General features: G+C 34.5%; 1 protein-coding gene across 1 annotated transcript in view; it reads left to right on the forward strand.

Moving 5' to 3' along the window:
• The window catches only part of GRM8 (glutamate metabotropic receptor 8), a 317,845-nt gene that overhangs the window by 238,703 nt on the left and 53,512 nt on the right, over nt 1-25,630 (forward strand). The window contains exon 7 of the mRNA XM_042872520.1: nt 21,034-21,170. Coding sequence (XP_042728454.1) covers nt 21,034-21,170 — 137 coding nt within the window. The remainder of the gene's footprint in view (nt 1-21,033; nt 21,171-25,630) is intronic.

Here is a 25,630-nt window from a genome sequence, read left to right on the forward strand (position 1 = left end):
GATTTGGTTATGCATATGCAGCAAGGGAAAGTTTATGTTAGTATCTCTCCTGTTAGCTTCCCTGTGTCTTCTTCATAGGTATTTTCTGAGAAAAATAACTTTAAATAATATTTTAAATAAACAGTTTATTTTAAATGTATTGTGCTTTTGAAATTGTAATATATAATACATCAGAAGGAAAGAAAGTAGGGGTAAGAGATCAGTTAAAAAAAAAAAAAAAATACCAACAGGTTTTCCTATTAGTGAACTAATACAGGAGGAAAGTTTAAAATAAATGTATTATTTACAGTTTTGTTTGTCAGTGATTTTGTATGTTAGAGTCTGATTTGTTTTTTAAATTATGTCCATAGTGATCTTCTATAGCAGATCACACTTTATTCTGATTGTAAAATCAATTTAAAAACAACATGGTTGACTATGTCTAAAATACAGTCGTGATAAATAGAAAGAAAATTGTTATGTTGTTGTGTTTGCTTCAAGATTATTGAAAGCCTGTTAGGTTAATAAAAGTTATTTATATGATAGATATATATTATGGGTACAGATGTGTAACTTGGTAATAAATTTATTACTTTTTTAAAATCATGATTTTTAGGGCATATAAATAAAAATAAAATCATTATGCTTGTCATCCTGAACTACCTGATACTGAGCAATAATTCTTCTTGAACAACAACATCTTTTATCTTTTCAATATGTTAAATCATTTCAATATCTTTCGGTATTCAGCTTAAAAACATTTTAGATAATCTTGTTTACAAGAGAGTATATTTGCATAAATCTTAATTTTTTTGTTAGAAATAATCTGGTACATAAAGTTTAATGTAACAAAAATTTTAAAAATCACAAACATCTGCACGTTTTTATGTGGTAATGAAACAGCAACTTTCCTATTTGTGGAGGAAAAAAAACCAATACATTAGCAATGGTGAAGTGAGAATTTTGGTACTGTAGAGGTGTAAATTTTCAGATTTCAGATAAAATATAAAATGAGAGAGAAACTAAAATAAATGATGGGCTTTAAAAGACTACCAGAATAATTTTCTTGACAATACTCTCTACTGCAGCCTTCTCTTCTGCCTTCTCTTTCTCCCAAAGACTTTTTGCTTTAACTCCATGATTCATTATTTATAACTTAAACTCTACAGAAGGCATATAGGATGGAAAAATATGTTAAATAATTTTCTTCTTTTCTCTGCAATCTTCCATTTAAGAATTGACATAATTGGTCTGTGTGGGACAAAAATCAGTGTGAATCCAAAACAGCTATGAGAAACTGTTTGGTATAATTTGTATTTGGATTTTAAGCCTTTTTTAAGGAACTGATATTACCCTAAGTGCACAGTGAGGTTTTTTTTGTTTTGTTTTGTTTTTTTCCACTTGTCCTTCTATGTAGTACCTTCACATTTTATGACCTCGTTTAATAGTTTGTTGTTATTCAATCTGTATTAAATATTTTTGGTTTAAATTACAGTCATTTGACACTGTTCCTCAAGAACAGTGCTGGTAATCAAAAGAATGATCTTCTTGACTGGAAAAAGCTTCTTCCAATGGTAGATTTTATATGCACTGTTTGATGTGGAAAAAAAAAAAAAAAAAAAAAAAAAAAAAAAGATTTATTTTACTTTCTTGTTTGAATTCACTTGGGACTTCTTGCAGAATGATTTGGTCCAGAATGTACCTTATGCATGTATATTGTATGTATTTAGACAACTGATCAGAATTACCTGATCCTGGAGGTCCCAGGTGATTTAACTCACATAGCATACAAAAGAGAGTGGATATTTTAGTTATGCTGGCAACCTTTGCTAAGACTTTGCTCAGGATAGCCTTAGCATCACTGAGGTTTGAACATTACGAGGAAGTCTTAATTCCCCTACTAGCCTTACTTTGTGATCCCCTGCATCAGCAGGATCTCCTGTAAGATATGCAGTGGAATTAGCTACATATGCTAGAAGTTAACACAACTGCTTCAATATGTCATTCAATAATAACTTTTGTTATTATGTTTCAAATTGCAGTATTTAAATGCTGGCTTAGAGGATGTTGAAGAACTGCATTGTCCTTCTCAGTGTTCAACAGCCTATATTTTTTGATGAAGGTGTACCTTTCTGTTATACAGTGATGCAATCATGTCATTGGTGTAAAAGCTTATCAAATTGAAAATGAAAGAAGAAGGGAGTGAAAAAAGTTTCTTTTTCTTTCATTTTTCTTTTTTCGTTTTCTTTCTGCTTCCTAATTATTTTGGTTTTCGCATAATCAATTTTTGTTTTGTTTGAAATGTTCACTTTCAGATTCTTATTATTTGGAACATGTTTGGGTACCCTCATGATAAATATTTTTGTGAATTTAGATATTTATAATGAAACATAAAAAGTAAATCCAGATATGCTTTAACTTATTTGTACCAGAAATACTATACATCAAACTTAAGAAGAAATACTCATCACTTTCCATTGAGAATTACAGCAATTTTTGTGCCCATGGGTATTTAGTTTTTTCAGTAGCTGGCAAGTATCACAACTTCTTGAATTTCAGTTCTAGTGTTTGCAACGCTGGAGGCAAATAGTGGTTATCAAGAAGGCATTACTTCATATTTTGACTCAGAGGAAGTACATGTAATTTATTTTTATGTGGTGTACATCCAATGGTCTTCATTTTTTTCTTTAAAAAAAAAAAAAAAAAAAAAAAAAAAAAAAAAAAAAAAAGTAATATCACCATTCTATAACATCACCATTCTAAAATAGAAATATTGTTGAAAATTAGTTTTAGCACATTAGCACATACATCTAAAAGAGTGAGAGATCTAAACAAGACTATCCTCTGTATTAACTTGAAATTATATGGATGCTTATAGATTCCTAAGAAATTGATCGCTCTGAACATTCATGGTAGTTTCAAGATGTCCTGTTTAGGATAAAAAAAATCTTCAAATTAGCCAACATTTCCTCTTTGGTTTATTGAAAGAATTCTTAAGGTAACTGCTTTAGTATTTTTCAATCAAAATCATCAGCTTCATTGTTAATAATAGATACAGCTTCATGTTGATGTGCAACAATAATATTTTGCTTTTTTGTAATAGAGCCTGCACTTCCAATTGAGCAAAAGTTCATGATTTGAAACTAATTAATCTTTTTTTTTTTTTTTTTTGTATTCAGACAAATTTCTGGTGGTACATAATGACTTCATCAGTTTCATTTATCTACTGCAATAATAACTGGGAAATTGGAACTATTTAAAAATCTACTTTATATGTTGTACCATGGTAAAATTTTGATTTTTTTTTTAGATTTTTGTTTTAGATATTATTTTTTTTTTTTTTCAAAGCGTTTAGTTCAGCTCTGGTCTAGAGCAATCTTTTATTTGTCAAAATACATGTAGATAAGTGAACAGGGATGTTAGTCTGCATGGCGCAGACTTCACATGTCTCAGTCATTTCCATATATTACTATATGGATTCAGTTTGCCTTTCTCTTCATGAATATGCCATACATCCTAGTCTCGATATGAAGCTCTTTGTGCTTTAAAGCTCCAGGCAACATGTTCTTTTTTGTCCCCACCTACTGGCATTACGAGAAAAAAATAATGAACTTATTTGGTAAGCCCTAAAAAGCACAAACTGAGGCATGCCAGCGTGACCCTTATTGTATCCACAGATAAAGTCCACAGGATGTCTTTGGAACTATGTTCATAGCCAATGGGACATGTGTTTTGTTACCACTGTACCTTCAAAAACCCTTTGCAAAGAGGAAATATGTGGTGAAATTTATCAAGACATCATTTTGAATTCTGCTTTCTTCCACCACACTATGGGTAATTTGGATTAATTTGATTGGCCTTTGAATTTTACCCATATTCTTATGGGCCTGTTTTTGTTGTTTAGTATTAAATATGCTGACATGGAAAAACGATATCCGAAAGGACTTTTGTTTGCATTTGAAAAACGTTATCTGAAATTGAGAGAGATGTCTTCTATTTCTATATTTTGTTGACTATGTATTTCCTAAGTTTGATGATTTGCTGCATAAAAACAAACATCAAAATCTCAGAGATTAGAATTTTTCAGTCAAGAATTAAATTATTAACATATGGTTTTCTTAAATTGAAACAGAATTTGTCTAAACCATTCCTGATACCTTGCAGAACACCAGGACAATAAAATTTGCTTCATTTCTTTTTACTTCTTGCAGAAATGTGATACATGTGACATCCTTGTTAGTATGAAGTGGGTTAATGTAATAGGTCATAACAAGCAGCCTTGATGGTTCATTAATACATCCTTAGGGAAAATTAGGAGACCAGATAAATGGAGTTTCATGCTTTTGACCACCTGAAACATATAGTAATGTGCTGGTAAAATGTCATCCAAAGTGCCTGATGGTGCTAAAATAAAAGTGTATGAAAGTTTAGATGCTATAAGTAATTCAGGAAGGCTTATAGAGATTCTTCTGCTCAACCTAAGGTTAGCTCAACCTTTTACTTATGGATTAGTGTACAAATCTTGACAGTATGAGAGCATGTGGTTTACTTGCTTGATTTCTGATATTGTCAAGGTTTCTGCTATACTATTAAGAAAGACTTACTATGAAATCTCTTACTGTGAAAGGCTGGATTGTCTAACGTTCTTTTAAAGTCTTTATTATATATTTCCAGGCTTATTTAGTTTAAGACAAATATTTTTTTCGTTATAATAGCGCTCAATTTGATTTCCTTGTCTTCAAATATATACAGTATTTATTCGTCAACAGTATCTTAATATATTGTCTTATTTTTTTTCAGAAGCCTTTTACATTTTCACAGAAATAACAACTATTTTTTTCAACACCAAAAAAATTTCATTCAAAAGCACTCTTGCTTAACAGCTTTTATAATAAAAATAATGTTTTTCTTTAACTCTCTTTTTAAGTTCTTACAGGAAAAATTGTTTGATAGGCATTTCACTATCTTTAAAAATACTTGTTGCAGGATTTTTAAAAATATAGAAGAAGTATTAGAAAGAGGAATTTGGCAATAATATATTCCACGTTTAAATCCAGTTCCATTATGTATATGTTACCATGAGATTCAGAGGGCTTTACAGCTTAACTATATTGCTACAGATAATTTTATTTTTCACCATGAAATCAAGCAATTCTGGAAAAGGTATTTAATTTTGTACATTAACATTTATATTCCATGACAATTTAAAGACAGAGGTTAAATCTGTTCGCCAGTAATAAATGAAAAAAATCCATAGATGTCAGAGAAGTTTCTGAGCTAGAAGAAAGATTTCCGTATGAATCTTGGAGGAATATTTACTTAAGCAGAATGTGATTAATTGGACTGGACTTGTAGTCTAATTCCTGCAACAAATCACAGGTGAGATGCATTGCTCCAGGTGGTAAAGACTATGTTTTCACATTTTACTGTGCATCACTGATTAGATTTAGGTCACTGTATTGGGAAATGATCATTTTAGACTTAGATGCTTTGTTTGTGGTGTTTCAAGTCATTATTCCACTCTTGTGAGCATTGTTCATTACTTTACCTTCTCAATTCTGAAAAGGCCATTACAAAGGTGTCATATTATGAAGTTTATAGTACTTATGGAGTTTATACAAGGGAGCTTGTATAAAAAATCTGAAGCCTTTTTAACATGTTGCACTGTATCTGCAAAGAAAATGTTCTCAGTGGCAAGCGATTTTAAGTGTGTTTCTGAAACACAAGAAGAGATGTTGTTTTGTCCCTTTCTTTAATGTCTTACCATCTGTACACAAGTTGAAACTTATGATACTGAGAATAAACTGTTTTCTGCACAGATTTTTCAAAAGGGTCATGAGTGATCTATCAGAAGTTATGAGCATTACTTTGTTCAATGAAGCACAGTTCCTCATTCATTTTAATGAGTCCATCTGATTATCATCCAGTGGAAATCAGTGTAGTTGCACGAATTTCAGAAGAATGTTTCAGTGTTTACCCTTCAGTTATGCCTATAAGAACTTAGGAAGCTCACAGCTCTATACTGTGATCTGATTTACTTCAGAGGGAGAGTAAATAATAAATCAAAAAATGCAACAAGAAATTAAAATAGAGCATAAAAAGAATGGAGTGGCCAGTGTTGGATTTTATTATCTTTAAATAATTTCACAGTGAGAAGCAGAGTGAAAAATCAACGATCATCGCAGTCATCAGGTGAGACAACTCTAGCTGAACCTTAGCTTGGGAATGCATAGGCATTAACTATAGCAACAGAAGTGAAAATATTCAGTCTAGCACCTTTGCACCTGCAGAATTCACTGATTGCAAGAGAACCTATAAATCCTGTAGAACTAGGATTTCAGATATGAGAGTGCAGATGAGAATGGAGCATGAGCATTAGAATACTCTTGAATATGGACTGAAATATGTTTGTAGTTAATTAGCAATGTCTGTTAATTTTCAATTACAGGAACAAAAATACTAATTATTTAGTCTGTGCAGTGTGCCTGAAATACCTTTACATAGTGGCACCAGGCAACACTTTCTGTTCACTCAGCTTGAGAATAACTATGATCCTCCTAAAAACCATAGTCAGAAGTCTTGCTGTATGATTAAATATTTTCCTTAGAGCTGTGCTGTATGTTTTTTACAGATCAGCAAGCAGTGTTCAGCTATGTCTTATTAACCAGGGTCTGTACACATAGTAGTTGCTCTTGAAGATAAACAAACTTTAATGAGAGTTCCACTTTTCTTCCTTATCTTTTATGGTGGAGAGTGACATCATATGGTGTGGAATACCCTCTGATCCATTCAGGTCAGCTGTGTCCTCTCCTCACCTCTTGCCTTCCCCCAGCCTGCTGCCTTCCCTGGCTGGGGCTCTGAGAGAACCTTGGTGCCAGGTCTGCTCAGCAGTAAACAAAACCATTGGTTCAGTGCTGTCCTAGCTACAAGCACAGAGCACAGCGTTGTATGGGCTGTTGTAAGGAGAGTTAATTCCATCCCAGTCAGATCCAGTACACTAAACAGGAAACTTCAGTAGGCCTAATAGACAGACATAATAACTCAATTAACAGTTTCTCCAAGTCTGTTGTAAAAGCCCATTTCTACACATGTTGAAAAACACCGGCATGAATATATGAATATGTTTGTTTTTCTGTTTTGTTTATTCATTTAGGACTGCTTTTCAACTGTGTTCAGCCCTCAACCTACCAATATTTAAAGCAGCTTAAAAATATACTTTATGTGAGTGAGATAATGTCATTACAGTGGTAGAATATGAGATGAGAGAAGAGTATCCGTTTCTGCAGTCCAACGGTGGCAATAATCCTGTTGTTAGGATTTAATCAAAGACTAGTATGTTAAATGTTAATAACCTTGATAACTATTGCAAAAGAAAATATATGGAATTATGTTTTTGTATAATTTTCATTTTACAGCATAAACTGTAAATATTTATCTTGGAAATTTTCAGCCAAATATATTTATAAAATCCTATTGTTTTTGCTTTTTTTTTTTCTTTCTATTATATTGTTTCCACAATGCAAATCAGCTGCAAAACGAATTTAAATTACTAGTTAAAGAGAATTTATGTCTTCATTATGATAGTGCAGAAAAAAGCCAGAATCGAATGACGAACGTGTTTTCTAGTCATTACACATTTTAGTTATATAGAGACGATTTTGTCAAGATTTCAAGAATGTCAAAGGTTAACATTTTCCATTACAATACTTACTATGACTAGCATTAAGAGGAGGCTCAGGGGAGACCTCATTGCTCATTTTAAAAAAAATTTAATTTAATTTAATTTAATTTCCTTATAGGAATAATAATGGGTATTTCATATGAGATTGGTGTACAAACCAAGAGGAGGCTCAGGGGAGACCTCATTGCTCTCTATAACTTCCTGAAGGGAGGTTGTAGTGAGCTGGGGGTTGGCCTCTTCTCTCGTGTCATTAGTGATAGGACCAGAGGGAATGGCTTCAAGCTACAGCAGGGGAGATTCAGGCTGGACATGAGGAAGTATTACTTTTCAGAAAGGGTGGTCAGGCACTGGAATGGACTGCCCAGGGAGGTGGTGGAGTCACCGAGCCTGGGGGTGTTCAAGGAAGGGCTGGATGTTGTGTTGAGGGACATGGTTTAGTGGGAGCTATTGGGAATAGGTGAACGGTTGGACTGGATGATCTTTTAGGTCTTTTCCAACCTTGGTGATTCTAAGATTCTATGATTCTATGATTCCAGTACTATGAGCTCAGACTCCTTGAGTCTTCCAAAGAAGCCTTTTAATTCTTAACTTAAAAATACTCCTGGAGCACTGCTTATGCACTCTTTTTTAAAAAAATTTTTTTTTTTGCTTGTTTTTTGCTTGTTTATTTTTCTGTTTGTTTTGCATATGTAAGTTTTCTTTGTAACTCTGAAGATTCAGAACTTTTTAAAGAAAGCTAATGTGATTATTCCGCATTTACATGAACATGGTATCAGGGATTTGAAAAAAGAAAAAGGTTTTGTAATGTTTATCATAGAATGTCATTAATGCTAAAAATATTAATGGTTAGTATTCTTACTTGTAGAAATAAAATAGAAAAGTGAATTTCTCATAATAGTAGACCAGGTTGAAGATCGCTTTCCTGAATTTATGGCCTCAAGCTTTACTGCATTAGCAATATGTCCTGTGTTCTTCACTAACATCAGTGCAGAACTGTATCTGTAAAAATGTGCTAATGAAATATACTCATTGTCAGTCTCCCTAAATTGAGAGATTAGCCATTTCAAGGATATACCATTACTCTCATATATATTCTTTATGCTGTAAAAAAAAAAGAATAACAGCAAAAACAAACAAATATAAAAGCCCACAACCCAAACCACCTTCTTATTTATATTCAGTAGAAGTTGCTTCTCTAGATATCTTAAGTTTGTGATATGCTTTATGTAAAGGGGTGAATAATCTCCTTTTACATTTAGAAAAAGAGTCAGTAAAAAAAAAATTCAGATACACTGTTTCATAGCACCCCAAAATATATACAGTTAGATAGTAGTGTAGACTGCACTATAAAAGCTTCTCAAAAGTATTTAAAAATTCTATTGGCATCCTAAAATATCCAGTGTGCTTTCTAAAGTAGAGTCTAAATGTGGGAAGTGTAGGAGTGCATATACATGTTAAGGATGCATTAAATGACTTCAAATTTAAGTCACTTACTGAAAAAGGCTGTGACATATAAAGTGCTCAGAAAACACTGTAAATTAAAATGACTTCTTAAATGTTTTGTAGATATTGCATTTTTGTTGTACAGTGTCTTTGAAAATTAACAGCTCTATAATTACCTGAAAAAGCATGACAACAGAGTAAATTTTCACTAGGTACCACTTACGAATAGTCACTATAATTATGAAGAAACAAAGCAAAGCAACAAGAAAAAAAGTAATGTTTTGTTATCTTTTGCATTGAATACATTAATTATTGCTGCTGTGCAGAGTTTGAAGGACTCGAGAAATATCAAGCATTTTTTTCCTTGCTATCACATCTCAGACTACTCTGTAACTACGCTGTAGAGTCTGTCCCTTTTTGGCACAGTACCTTAATGAATAACGTAGGATTTGGTATGAATTAAATTAGACAGTTTTGAATACTAGTTACATCAAACAGTAAGCTATGACAAGGTCATGAGACTGAAATAACGCCACCTTGGATACTTCAGAAAATATAAAGCTGTGATTCAGACAACAGCATCACTACTTGATACCTCTCTTCAATATTTTTGTGATAATTCAAGTGTGACCTGCTCTGTGTGTGTATATGTGTTCTGATCATGTGGGTTAGTTTGTCTTTGATGCAGAGCGTACAAAAGAAATCTTGCTACATAATGGTTTATGGATGTTTGACAGTTCCTCTTTGGAGTAGTACCCGCTCTCAATACCAGAGTTTCAGCCCTGAAGAGAAGGCCGCCTGTGGTCTCTGGCAACAGCTCACAATCAATACTAGAAAATTAACTAATATTTTCTTACCCTGCTTAATTATCAGAAAACTTACTGCACTTGGGAAACAAGAAATAACTTAATATGTCAAATATGATTTTGTTCAACAAGATGAAGTAGTTTCATGGATCACTGATGGTATGTTGTTCATACTAAGTGGCATGTGAAAGAAAGTATTAATTGGACTACAGATTAAACACAGAAGAAAGCGACATTTATATTGCAGATATCTGCTAAAAGTGTTAACATATTAATGGCTGCAAACTAAGAACAATCCTAATGGGACAGAATTAAGGATGTAGATATGTCTTGTTTGAGAAATCTGAATTTAACTGTATGCTTTCAGAACTTCACCGTAGTTAATAGTTCACAGAATCACAGAACTGTAGGGGTTGGAAGGGACCTCCAGAGATCATCGAGTCCAACCCCCTTGCCAAAGCAGGTTCCCTACACCAGGTCGCACAGGTAGGCATCCAGGCGAAACTTGAACATCTCCAGAGAAGGAGACTCCACAACCTCCCTGGGCAGCCTGTTCCAGTGCTCCGTCACCCTCACTGTAAAGAAGTTCTTGTGCACATTCATGTGGAACTTCCTATGCTGCAGTTTCTGGCCGTTTCCCCTTGTCCTGTCTCCGGGTACCACTGAAAAGAGACTGGCCTCACCACTATGGCCCCCACACCTCAGATATTTATAAACCTGGATTAGATCCCCTCTCAGTCGTCTTTTCTCAAGGCTGAACAGACCCAGTTCACTCAGCCTTTCCTCACAGGAGAGATGCTCCAGGCCCTTCACCATCTTCGTGGCCCTCCGCTGGACTCTTTCCAAGAGATCCCTGTCTTTTTTGTACTGGGGAGCCCAGAACTGGACGCAGTACTGCAGATGAGGCCTTACCAGGGCAGAGTAGAGGGGGAGGATCACCTCCCTCGACCTGCTGGCCATGCTCTTTTTAAAGCACCCCAGGATGTCATTGGCCTTTTTGGCCCCAAGGGCACACTGCTGGCTCATGGCCAACCTGTCGTCCACCAGGACACCCAGATCCCTCTCTGCAGAGCTCCTCTCCAGCAGCTCATCCCCCAGCCTGTATCGGTGCATGCAATTATTCTTCCCTAGGTGCAAGACTCTACACTTGCTTTTGTTGAACCTCATCCAGTTTCTTACTGCCATGATTTCTGGATTTTTTTTTTAATTTTATGTTATTTCATTTCATTTTAAAGTTATTACTCAACTACACCTTATTGAAAATTGTATAGCTCCTACATTTCCTTTTTAATCCATTATTTCAACTGAGATTATGTGACAATGTTTTTCTTTCTGCTTGATTTTTGTTAATTTTAATTCTTGTGATATGTAATTTTAGAAAAAAAGAATGAAGTCTTAGACATGAAACAATCACTATTAATATGATAAATTGAGTTTAAATATCTGAGAACTAAGATCATCATTTAAGTTACCTAAGGGAGTGACTGTTGTCTGCATCAGGTAGAGTCTTCCAGAGAACAGCATGGAGACAGAAGACCAGAATCACAAATAAAACCTATGCTGTTATAGGGAAAGATATTCCTGTACTTGAGATGATGACAGTAGCTGGCACTCTCCTATTTTGATGCCATTTTAACAATTGGTCTGAAGATGGAGTTACCTTTCCTGACCAGGATGCTGCCCAGATGTGACAAAGCAATTTTTATTTGCCTCCGATCAGCCTCAGGGATTTATACACAAGTCTCCAAAATTCTGTGAAACAGCAGCCAGAAACATAGGAGGCATGTAAGACACAGTGCCAGGCTCCATAACATTTTGAAGACCATGGAGCACATTGGCAGTCTTGGTTGGACTGTCCATATAGTCAGGATTTAGTGCCTTCTGACTTCCATCTGTTTGGGCAGATGAAAGATGGACTGCATGGGCAACGTTTTCTTAGCAACGTCACTATCATAGCAGATGTAAAATAGTGGATCATCTCTGCTGGCACACAGGCTCTTGTTCATTGCTGGTGAAAATGCACAGCTTATGGAGGTGATTGCTGGAATTTCCTCTATAATAAGGTGTTATTCTGCTCTCTGTATCTATTGTAGTTTTCATGGAAATAAATAGGAGGCATTATTTTCAGAACAATCTATGTACTACAACTGAGCAGAGTTGCTCACTCCTGAGAAAATGAGCTTATTTACCAAATGAAGAAGGAGGAGCTTTATGAAGCTAGATTTTCACACAAAATCATAGTCAGAACTCTTTGAAAGATTAGGATAATGAAAGAGAGAAATGAATATTTATACTTCTAATTTTTGCAACAGGGCCAACACTGTAGAATGATTTATTAACAGTAATCCAGTAGGCAATTTTTTTTCCTCATATAATGCTGTGTGCTAGATAGGACAGTGTGAATATGGCAGGTGACCCCCATTATGGAAGCACTATAAATGTCATGACAGAGGTTCTGAAATTATTAGGGACTAGTTTAGAAAACATAAACAAAGATGATGAAGCACTCAAATGCTGTACCTCTCTCCCCTGAATAATGCAGAAAATCTAGATAGAAATGAAAAAACACAAAGTAGAGAACAGGAAAAGGTAGAATAGGAGGATCTTCAGTTACTTACAGAGATAAAGACAGGGTGCAGGCAGGGTGCTCCTGAGCTCCTCAAAATGAGGAGTTCTCACATATGTCACCCTGAGTGAAACTGCTGGGCAGATTTATGGTCAGGAGGGAGTTGTTTCATGCTTCTTAGCAACATATTAATTACAGTTTTAGGCAACAAAGACTGCTAATGAGAAAGTTCATGAACACTCATGATATCCTCACTCTCTTCTGACCTCTCCTTCTAATATTGTATAGCTACAGATGCTTGAAATAGGATTTTTTTTTCCTCTAACATCATGAAGATGAAAACATATGATGTGAAGTTCCTTTTAAAGTAAATATCTATTGTATGACTATGTTTCTCGTGTCTGGGAGTGATGCTGCTTACACAGAGAAATGCAAATTCACTTGAAATGTATTCATCTTTGCAGTATCATAACAAAAGAATTGGAGTTATATTTGTAGTCAAGATTCCTCTCACTTTCACTCCCACTTACATCCCACTGTATGCGTAAGATAGAGAGCAGTCTTTATTTTCTTTTTTTCTTGTGGAAAACTTAACCTCAGACTCTTCTCAGGAGGATTACAACAAATGTACTTGCATTACTGTTATTTCAAGTTCTATTTTAAAAGAAATTTTTATTTTAAATATAGGCATAGGCTTAGTGACATTAAAATGAGTGTTTCCTACCTAAGAGCATTTGATAGCATTCTGTCTGTAATATCATACAAACACGAACGGTGGATGTCACACAGTGAGGTGGTGGGATGGTGTGTTTCAGCAGTGATGACAGGGATGTGAGAGACGAGGCAAGTTCCAGACAGCCATGCAGATTTTTACGAGCATGGCATTCAGGCTCATGGTCATCACTGGATAATGCTGGTGACCTTGTCAAAAAGCAATGTTTTGTAGCTCAGAATTTGCTCTGTCAGATAGTGTTATTGTGATCTTTATATCTGTTGTAGTCCATAGAAATGAATAGGAAGAATTTCTTTCAGAGAAATGTATGTAAATTGAGATCTGTGGCACTGTTGTGTTTTGTATATATACATGGTCTGTTATTAGACTTAAGATGTTGTAAGAAGAGAAACAAGAGTTATGTTATTTTATACTGTGACTTGAGTACTTGTAGAGGATATAAACATTTCATCAGTGTTACATGCTTTCTGAAAGTGGCCAGTAGCAGATAGTCAGGGAAAGTAGCAAAGAAAAAGTGAAGAATTTTTCACAAATATATTCTTGCAATTATTGCTGGAGGGCTGAAGGAAATGGAATTGAATCTAGATCACTGCTAAAAGGCATAGATAGGAATGATAGGCAAATCTTTTAAATATACCTACACTGCTGGCTGCAGTCATTCCTGTCTCTTCCTCAAATTTTACTCATTTTTGGGTAAACTTTATGACACTTTATATCTCTGGCCTTTTTGTGGTAAGAATCTCTAATACTGAGTTGAATTCCAAGAGGAAAAAAGTACTGCTTTTTGTTTGATATTTTAAATACCATGTGCTCATGATACTCACCGTGACCAACATTCTTATCCATGGGTATAGTGAACTGTTTCTTTCAAAGAAGTATGTCTTTCTAATCATTAATTGAGGACCAAGGCATCAAAAAATTGTTTCTATCTCTGAAGAATCATCTTTACAATCCATCAGCATCAATAATACAAAACCGTAGTACCTGACATGGAATTTATTTATATCACATCATTTTAATACTAGATTCTTCACTTTTTCTAAGCCTTCCAGTGAGTACTACCATTATTTATATAATACATGCCCTAAATCTGTATATTATGCATTTTCTGCATACTGTGTTTCCCTTTGGTTTCTGTTTTGTGCTTTCATACATGAACAGCCAGAATCTGCCCTGTGGTAAGTAAGATAAATTGCTTAACATGGGCATTGAATGCTGTTTCAGATAACCCTAGGGTATCCATCTGGCCTCCAGCTGCTGCCTCAGCAAGGCACAGGATCTCTGTCATAAGCATATTCTGTGTATCTATGTGGATATCTGCAGTATCTAAGGATATTTAAAACAGCAGTAAGTTTATGGCAACTGGATACAATCCTATTTTATTGTCTTAATCATGAACTGTGATATTTTAGAGCAAGCATAAAGAAGCATCTTTTCAGATTTTGAATGTGTGTAAGAGAATCATCTTTTTCTTTCTTCAGTCACAACATTGTTCTTAATTTGAAAATATCTGCTGTATGGAGATTGAGCATATAATGGTTTCATTTATCACCAAGCTTACATAGCCTGATATAGTGTATCTACCAGTCTCACTTTCTCACTTTCACAAATTAGCTCTTATTAGTTCTGCTTAATTGCTTATAATTCTCTCTACTTTTTATTTTCAAGTATTAAATATTTTAATAGTCCATGTTTACTTCTTCCATTCATTCCATTTCAACCTTCTATTTCATTTGTCTCAATGAGGTACTTATCAGTGACAAATTCCTTTGTAATTTTACAGATAAATTCTTGTTCTCTGGGAATCCTAAGTACTGAAAATTGAAATGGTTACCTCTTTCTACTTAAGTGAGAACAATTTAAATTATGTACATCTCTGCAGCACTTTTTAGCAGCTAATTAAAATGAAATGCTAATTAAAAAAGTTCCTCCAATGTTTAGTGCTTGAAAGTAATTATATAAATTAATGGAATAAGAGTTGATCCTATAAATCTGAAGAGTCTTCCAGTAATGCCAACTTCTAACAGATGGTCCATTCTGAAGTTTTTGACACACAACAGTTAACTCTGTTAGAGAGTATAATAAACTTCTTTTACTTCTATTCAGCTAACCATAGCCTTGAATCCCTGCTGACTGCAGTGGGTTTCATAAAAGATAAAGCAGCCTATATGGAGTAGTTCAAAGGACGAAGATTTAGCTTAAGCAATTTTCATTTCATTTTGGAAAATGAAATGAATATCAAACTACTGAAATCTGGTAAAATACCATAGCAAGCTTTGTAATGGAATCAGCTCCATTGGTGTTGGAATATTCTGTAGGAGGTATTTCTGAGGCTTATCACTGTTCTACACTTCTGTCACTGAAGTAGCAGTTCCTCATGATACCTAACTTTAATGAATGTTTTTAGTTTTTTTTGGGTTTTTTTTTTTTTTAGTATGTGTGTAAGGGAAATCCAAAGTTTTTTATTTGATTTAACAGGTTTTTTTTTCTTCTTTCTTAAAATAAAATGAAGTCTTTAAAAGCTTACTATTATTCTTATTTTAGGTTCCACTGCAAATTAATCATTTTAATATGTAGTCAGCTACTACTGCACATGAATTTGTTTTATTGTCATTCCACTAACCGAGATATACAGAGAGCAACTTCACTGGAGTTGACCTGTTTGATAATCCTACAAGGAACTAAGATCACAACTTGCATTAGAAGAGAGGAGTTTTTAGGTCCACATGAAAAGAAACCTGATAAAGCAGGCGCAGCAGGCAGTTGCTGACCAGCATCTTAAGAATATCAAGGTACATGTTTAAGGGTTTCATCAGAAGTTGGATTTTCAAGTTCAGTGTACATACAGCTTGTCATAAAGCAGTTGTTTATCAAAAGCAGTCTTCCTTAACATCAGTGTAAGGCAATAAAAATTCAGAGGGATCCAATTCATCCTTGATTCTGAATTAATAAGCTCATGCGCTTTTTTTTCTTTTCTGTTGAACATTTTTGGATAGTCTAAGCTATGTTTTGAAAGACTCTTAAGCTACCAATATCACAGACACATTACTTTGGTAATGCTTAGCTTAAGTACTAGTTGAACATCCGTCATTGCTTAATGCTGCTGCCTGTGGAACAGAAAGGAGGAGGAAGAATTTCCCTCAGTATCACATTATCACTTAATATCTACAATAAGTAAGTGTGTCTTCAATCCTAATAAATTGTAACCTATTCTTTTATGCTGTGGGTATGGATTTGAATTGAATAATGGCAGAGCTATTTGACAGTGCATCCAAATATAGATTTTAAAGAAAAATATTTGATTTGTTTGATTATGGAGTGATTTTAAATCAATGTCTATTTATTAGTTATTCAGTCCATCAAGAACTAGGGGGGGGACTTGATATGCAGTGTATAAAAGAAAGTGAAGCTTTTAGGTGACCTCCTCATATATACCTACATGAGTATTAAAATTATATTGAGTAGTAAACAAGCGCCTTCTTTGCAACATGAGAAACTCGGAGTTGTTCATACAACCCAGTGCTGCTTTGTCTGTCTTTTCTCTGTCTGTCTCTTAAACCACAGCACTGCACATAGAAAAAGTTCTGCTTTTAGAACGCTGTAATCAGTTCAGAACTACTCACTGCCTCCCAGCAGTGAGGCATCCACGGTTTGATCTCAATAAATGTTAAGGAAGCATTGACAATTATCAGTGGGTGTCATTTTTTTTCTGCATAGTGGAATTCAGTGACACACTTTTGCATAAGTACTTCCATGTTAGATGCTATTTGTCAGATCGCCCCTCTGCTGCCATCTGTTGCACGGCAACAACATGTAACAGGATACTGTGGGAAGATTCAGCCTCTACTGCCATACCACCACCATCTGCCTCTGATGTCTTATGCCAACATAATAAATATGAGGCATTACTTTCGGAACAGCCTTTGTAATTTCTATAAAGTGAAATGAGCAATTTAAACCTAGGCTAACCATGGGACTCAACCTCTCAACTTTCCTTCTTAGTCTGAGTATGTTAAATAAGTTCATTTTCCTCTTTTGTTGTACCTTTTCAAATAAAAAGGAATAGGATTTCAAAAAAGTCTGAAAACCATTTGAACAATGCTTCATTGTACCTTGTTATAAAATTTTAAATTTTTCTTCCACATATCAGTATACAGTTAAACATTTATAATAATTGTAATAATAATCTAAAAGTAGCTTGGAATCACTCAGCAAAGATAATCATCAGAAATGAATATCATAATAAGTTAGTAGCAAAGCTTATAAAAAATAAAATATATTATAAAATAAATTATTAAAAATAATTAAGGAAAGATGAAGCTTCACCCATATTTTTCAATAGTTAGCCAAACTTGTCATGTCTTCTTGAAATTTTGCCATATACTTATGTTTTAGTCAATCACGGGTTAAAATGATACATCACAACATAACTGCATAGAATAAAATGTATAAAACTAATACTAAAATGCAGTTCCCTGTAATGGCAATAATACTGTACAAGCACGCATGCCAGTATACAATCGCATATTATAGAGGATATTAAGAATGCTTAATTCTTCTTGTCAGGTTGTCATAAAAGGAGGTGCTTGTACAACTTAGTGAGGTTCCTTAAAGTGCCTGAATCTGGATGTGTCTCCACTGACATGATAAGTTACAGTCAGGCTCAGTATTTCTCCATACAGGTTTATTAGATCATCTAGTTTCTATACTGTGTTAGGCAGTTTTTCCATAAATATATTCACTTTAATTTTAGTAAACCATATATTTAATGGGTTTTCCAAACAAAGTATATTTTCTTAGGTAAAACATTTCCTTTTTGTTTTTTGACTAGCCTGATTCAGATTCATCTAAATCATCCATCAGGTCATAATATTCTTCAGAGAAGATAACATTCTTTTAAGAACACTGATTAATTGTTGATGATTTGTTCAGAGCATCGAGAACTATAGTTTCATTCTCTACTTACACTTTCAAAGCTTCTGCTAAAATCTTGCTAAACATCCTGATCCTATTATTTCAACCTGTCCAAGTCTCTCTGCATTGCATCCCATCCCTTGGTTGTGTCAGCTGCACCACACAGCTTGTTGTCAACTGCAAACTTGCTAAGGGTTCACTTGATCCCACTGTTAATGTCACTGATAAAGATCATAAAGAGCATCGATCCCAGTACTGATTCTTGAAGGACACCATTTGTCTCTGATTTCCATCCAGACATTGAGACATTGATCGCTACTCTTTGGGTACAATCTCCTTGTCTAATCAACAGTCCACCCATCAAATCCATATCTTCCCAATTTAGAAAGGAGGAAGTTCTGGAGGACTGAGTCAAAGATCTCTCTTAAATCCAGATAGATTACATCAATAGCTCTTCCCTTGTTCATTGGTGCAGCTACACCATAATAGAAGGCCACAAGTTTGGTCAGGAAGGACCTGTGCTTGGTGAAGCCTTGCTGGTTGTTTCGGATCACCTTCTTTTTTATGTGCCTTAGCGCAGTTTCCAGGATGATCTGCTCTGTGATCTTCTCCAGCACAGAGGTGAGGCTGACAGGTCAGTAGTTCCCTGGGTAAAAATGGATGTGATGTTGCCTTTTTTCTAGTCACAAGGGATTTCATCTGACTGCCAAGAATTTACAAATGTCATCAAGAATGTTTTGGCACCTATATTGATCAATTCTCTCAGGATTTTGGGATGTATTTCATCAAGACCCATAGACTTACAGATATTTAGGCTACTCAGCTGGTCACAAACTTAATCTTTTCCTACATCAGGAGAGATGTTTCTCCCCCACTTCCCAGCTTCTGACATATATGCTTGAAGGGTGTGTGAAGAGCAGTTGCAACTTCTGCTGTAAGACAGATTGTGTTGGATTCAGTTAAGTGACAGATGAATTGAGCAGAATTTTTGCCACTGTCAGCTGAGGAGGGCAGTGTGAAATGCTCTAATTGAAAACATGACTATATCAAAGAAGAAGATGGTTATCGTTTTTATTGTGTTATGTAGTCTTTGTACCTGATATTTCTAAAAAAAGAAAAAAGCAGTAGATTTTAAGCTCACTTTTTGCTGAGCATAAAAATGACTGAAGTCCCAATTGATCTTTGGAACAAATGACACTTTGCACCTATTGGTAAAAGATACTTGCACTTTTCATGAGCTGCTTAAATGCCGCTGAGTAGAAAGATGAATCCTATTGCTACTTGAGAGCAATAGTCTGAAGGTTACCTCAGTAGCTACTCAGTAAACTGCTGAGTTTGTGTTTATTTTATGAAAGAATTTTATTGGATCAACCATTTGTTTGTGCAGTGAAGAATAATTTCTCTGCTTATGACTGTAGACTGCAGTTCGTTCTGTCAAAGGAATTGAAGGCAAAACATGAAGAGATTTCCAAAATTTTGTATTGAGTCTCTTGTATTTTAATGGGGTCTTAAGTATTTATCACACATAATCTGTTGATACTCCTCTTTCATAGTTACTCATATCTAATTTTTGCTGCCAAAGTTTTGCTGGCAGAACTGTGAAATTGGCACAGTGATTAATGTGCCAGTTGTCACTCAGAAAGCTCTGTTTATTTCACTGGTTATCAGTTTTGTATAAAAACTGTTATACAAAGCAGGAGAACATAACAGTTTAGGGATGACAGAGATAAAGGAAGTATTTATGCTGAAATTCTGGGGTATGTAGATTGCTACCCCCACTTCCACTGGCTAACTTCTATGTAATATTTACGCAGACTTTCAAGCTTTTTTTTTTTGCCATTCTCTGGAAGACACTCATGCAGTGGACTTAGTACTTCTAAGTACTGCATTAACAAGGTTATACTGTAGGATTTTACCATGAACAAGATACTTTCTTTTTGTCTTTGAATAAAGATTCACATGGAGAAATGTAAAAACACTGTTGTTTTGTGTTTTTGTTTATTTGTTTTTTGACTCTGTAAACATGTTTTTCATTTTCCGGTTACTGTAAAATAAGATACTTGCATGTTTGTCAGTGGACCCCAATTACAAATTTATTTCCTCTGTATGTATGAACCTGAGAAGCTGGTGAATATAACATTCTTTGTGCAGTTTTCAAAAAGCCTCTGTAGAAGTGCAGATCCCTGACGGTGATGTCACCTTGTAGAAATTCATCAAAACATGTTCTAATTTGGCTGGCCTAGTTTCCAAGGTAGACACGTATTTTTCAATCTTTGAACATTTTGTTGATCGAAGTAAGAACAGAGTGCCGATTTATAACTTTTGACAGCTCCAGCAATGGACCTTTCTGTCTGACAGTGTCGTGTGTAGAAGAGAGAGCAACAGACACGGCTGCTAACCTCAGTTTATTTTGATAAAACGCTTTTACACAGGTGGTCACTGCTACAAGCTGATTACATTAATTGAGACCAGATTTAGTCACTTGTTCCTCAAGGTCTTTTATAAGCATTGGCACTTACATTGAACATATTCATTTGTTTTCATACTTAATAGAGAAGTTCTTTAAGGAGTTAATTCCAAGATTGCTATTTGAGTCTACTGCATTATATTCAAATCCAAAAATGAAATTGTACCTTTTTGCATGTCAAAAGTAACTCTTCCACTACTGATGTTTGGATTTTTTTTTCAGTGTTGTTTTAGTTAACTTACGTATAAGGGGGATTTTATTATAATATCACACATTTTCTTTGTGAGATTTTTTTGGATTTAGTACAATAGTAGCATTGCATTAAGAAGAACCTACTTATTGTCATCAACTGCCTCTAATTAGTACTTTTCTTCCAGAGTACGTATTTTTCTTGAAAATTACTGTAAAGGTATTTATCCTAATTGCTTTTTAATTTTTTTTCAGGGAGTGCTGGAACACCTGTTATCTTCAATGAAAATGGAGATGCTCCTGGACGTTATGATATTTTTCAGTATCAGATCACCAACAAGAGTACAGAATACAAAATAATTGGTCATTGGACCAATCAACTTCATCTAAATGTAAGTGGTAGTTTAACTATGATGCAGACATTACAGAAATACAACCATTTGTATATTACTTTATTACACTTCAGAAATGTTGAGGATTTCTATTAGTTGCCATAGAAAAGTTATTTCATTCTCTTTTTTGAGAAGACTGCAAAAAATAACATAAAAAAATAAAAATGAGGTTTTTAAATTTTTTTTTTTAAGTTGTGTTACATATTCTCCTGCTGCTTTAAATTATATTTTAGAATCATTATATATCTGATATTCCTTGGTTTGACTATGAAGTCAGGCAGAGAAGTAGTAATTCATAGTTCAAAAGAAAGTGTCAGACAAAATATTTCACACATATATATTGCTTGGGTCTTTCAAATATGGACAGAATGCAAAGGGATAGAAATGTATTTTGTAAAAGGGACATTTTGACTATATGACCTCTTCTGATTTGGTTGAAACACTGGGATGCTGAACTACTGAAATAAATATATTTCTTGTATATAAAGGGAGAATTTGGAGTTTTTAGATATAATTAGGCATTATTACATAATAACAGAGGAAATAAACTACCTTTCCTTGGGAAGTGTTTCTAATTTATGTTTTACTGTATTCTGCAAGTTTTCTGGTAACTAAGGTCTTCACGTGCATTGAGCATATTTGTTTCAAAATTCACCATTCCAATAAGGTTCAGAGAATAGCTTATCAAAGAGTATTTCAATGACAGCGAAGTATTAAGCCATAGCTGTAACTTGAGAAGTTTTGGGGATCAGGAATGTTGCAGTCCTGAGAGCAGGAAAGTTAAGCCAACCCATCTTATACAGGGTTTACCTTAGCTCTTCAAATTTGAAATATCAGTTGTTGTTTTGCTAAAGGATGGTGTGAACTGATGACTGGATTCCCAAGAGGAGTTTATTCAGTGATTTCAATCAAATCACAAAGAGCAAGTTTCTAACAGTTCATATAGGATGTTCCTGATAAAATGTAAGAAAGACAGTATTGTAAATATGTACAAATGATTCTCATGTTGAGACTACTTTGCAAATAATTGTCCCACTGCTATCAATAGTAATACATGTGGTAGCTCCTCATTTGCAGGCCCAGCTGTTAAACCACTTTATCATTATCTGTTATTTTATATCTGTAACTAGTTGGTAAGGTCTCATTAATTTAATTATTTGGCCCAAATAGAAGAAACAAGCAAACAAAAAAAAACCCAGCCCTACAACAGAAATTATGTGTAGCAGGTTGTGTAGCAGTGTTAACTCCTTCCAGTAATCTGATATCTATCTGTTGAAAGGATGAAAGGAAAAAAAAAGGGTCCTAAATACATTTAAAGATTAATACTAAACAGTAATTTCTGGAAAGTATTAGAATTAGATCCATATTATAACTGCTATAGCATACGTTTATGATCTTCTTAATTGCTATTTTTCAGTTTTCTGAATAGTAACAGTATTTATAAAAAAGCTGAAAAACCGATATGTACATTTTGCACATATTAGCACTAACAGAGCAGTAATATATTAAGAGCTATCTTAGAATTTGCTTCAATTTTAATTCCATTCCAGTTTGCACTTTTCTATCCCCACCGAGGCTACTCAATTTTTCATTAATATGTAGATCTTCCATCCCATTATTTCTGCCTGATGTATGTGTACTGCAGCGAGTTCTCTGACATACCAATGGATTGGCTTCTATTCAGACTGCTGAGAATACAGCATGCTAAAGCACATTGACCAAAAAAGGTACCAGGAAAGGATTTAATGACACCTTTTTGTAGCTTTCACTGATAATTGATATATTAGAATGTACCTGTGGCTCTTTCTTTTAACCGTTGTGAGATCACTCACTGGACATCATAATGTGTCCAAATTCACAGATGAGCTACCTAGATTGTGAGTGGTAGAGATGTCAAATTGTTGGTGCAGTGTCCTGCTGCTGGTGTTTCAGCTCATAGCTTCTCTCACTTCTTGCTCACCTGGCCCTGAATGCTCCTGTGGGCTGCCCATGAAGCTGGATTCAATTAGATCTTTCTATCCCTATCTTTCACCTATTTCTGGACTTACTCATCTTGGAGGACCTCAAAAGGAAAGATTGAGCTTTATAGTTTTTGGTTTGTCAAGGCTTAAGATGCTGAATTTCTAGTTATCGTTATAGACAATGGAACACACCCTGTTGGTGTGTACAAGTGCTGGTACAGTAACAGTGAACAAGGAAGTCATAAAATGGGGGAATGCAGTTTGTTTCCCTCTGTTTCTGTATGCACTAAACTTGTTTAGCACATCAGTGATTCTTATGCTACATGGTGATCTGCTGTGACAGTCCTACTGTCACATCTCACTAGATGAAGTGTATTGAAACCAAGTAATCCTTGTGGGTGATTGTCAATACTCCGAATAATCATACTTGCAAATTAGAGCCTTTGATTGCCAATGGATCTGAGAGAATACAGAGAATATTTTCAGTGGTTTCAGATAAAACTTTTACATTTATTGAAGACAAGTACTTTTTACCTTTTTGTTCTATACAGGGGATGTTTCTTAAACATAATACTTTTCCCACTCTATCCTTCTTTCTCCTGCACAGCTTCATCTTGATAAAGACGCTGTGTTAGCTAGATATCCTCTATAGGTACTTCTGATCCTGTTGTTACAGATGTTTCTACTTAAAATTGTGTGGTAACATGCAATACGCCACTTATGATTTTGTTGGTCTATAAAGCTTATAGCTTTTATTCATTTATTTATTTTCTGTGACAGAAAATTAAATCATGGAAATGCTGAGTTTGCAGTACAGTAAGCCTTTTGAACAATTAATTAAAAAAAGATCAGAAGGTGTCTTTGTACCTGACTAGTTGAGTCAAAAGTTTCCTTTTTCCCTTTCTATGTATTTTTATTTTCTTTCTCATAGGGAACGTAGTGATATTTTCACTGCTGAGTCTTGACTGCAGGTCACTGTTGTGTCATCACCTGATAGCAAGCCCTGTCTGTTCTGAACGCAACTTTCAGGATTCCTCTTTTATTCTCTGGCTCCTCAGAGTTTTCACTGCCTCTTCAGGTCCTTGTGGTCAAGCTTTGGACTTGTTCCTTCCTGCTGGCTTCCACTTTGGGCAGAAAGTGCCAACCCTAGATAGCTAAAGATTTGTCTTGCTCTCTGAGGGGTTCTTTGTCAGCAGACCTCACTACTGATGTAAAAGCTTCTAGCTGGGATACTGGTCTCTCCTTGTAGTCCCCAGTAACATTAATGCTCTCCTTTAGGCAGACTGACCTTTCAGGTTTCCTCTGAAGCAGCTATAGGTTCTGGATATAGAAACTTCATGATTACTGCTACTAGTGCACTTGTAATCCTTACAAAACACAGATGTATGATAATGTTGTGATGTGCAGTATAAAAGTTAAATTTGCAAAGAGTTAAAATCTTCAAAATTTAAACTTTCACGTTTTTTGAGTCTGAATAAAGTATCTTAATCTCTGACAGATTTAAGGTAATTCCGAGGGCAGATATCTGGAAGCCTCAAACTACAGCATCAAAGAATCTTAGTTGACTTTTATATGATTATCATTTTACGAGATTCTAGCAATGTAAATTTGTATTCCTTTTAAAGTCATTTTCCTCTCTAAGGTTGCTTGAATTTAAATATTCCTAATGTACTGTAAATAATCAGACCCGAGAAGTTTAGCTTTGTTTAATCACTGTGATAGAAAAAAATCTTTGCTTTAGATTACAGGTTAAACTGATAGACTTTATGGTTGTTTGCTTTCTTCATTTTCTTTCCTTTATCAGTAGAAAAAGATAACATATTTTCAGGCAGCTTTGATAGTTTTCACTCCAAAATACTCTTCTTTTTATAATGAATTAAAAAAAAAAAAAAAAAGTAAAACAGTTTTTGTGTGTTTTTTTTTTTTTTTAAACGAAAGTTATGTTTAATTCATATTGCAACAATATTTTGCATACCAGATCACATGTAAACGCTTTCTACAAATGTGTGGGTTTACAAATTTGGGCTCTCAACCATGTAATCTCAGTAGGAGGAAAGTTAAAAACAAGCTTGCTTTTTCTAGCATTTATGATTTGAAATCAACTTGCTTGCATGACTAATAATGAATGTCCTCTTAGAAACTCTGTTCTGTATTTCTCATATTGTAATAAAGGCTAGAAAGATGTGTAACTGATGGCTTTTTATTTTAGTGGCAAAAATGGAAATAGTTCCAGTCCTGAAGTTTCAATAATAATTTTCTCAGTTATCCTTATGACTTAGCAACCTATTCAGTTGTTTTTGGTTCATTTTTGAGAGGCTTTTTTCCTCTTTAAAAATGTAGACTTCATTTCAAGCTATACATTGTTTCTGTCTACCAAAATCTGTATTGAAAGAACCTAATCTGAAAAGCTATGTAGATACAAATGTATATTTTCCTAAATTGATCATCTTTTAGTGATGTGGCAGGCACAGTTATTGATGCTTTCACAATCAGACATTT

This window comes from Lagopus leucura, unplaced genomic scaffold (assembly GCF_019238085.1).
Source record: "Lagopus leucura isolate 7727_CA_CO unplaced genomic scaffold, USGS_WTPT01 Super-Scaffold_100008, whole genome shotgun sequence".
NCBI classification, from domain to species: Eukaryota; Metazoa; Chordata; class Aves; order Galliformes; family Phasianidae; genus Lagopus; species Lagopus leucura.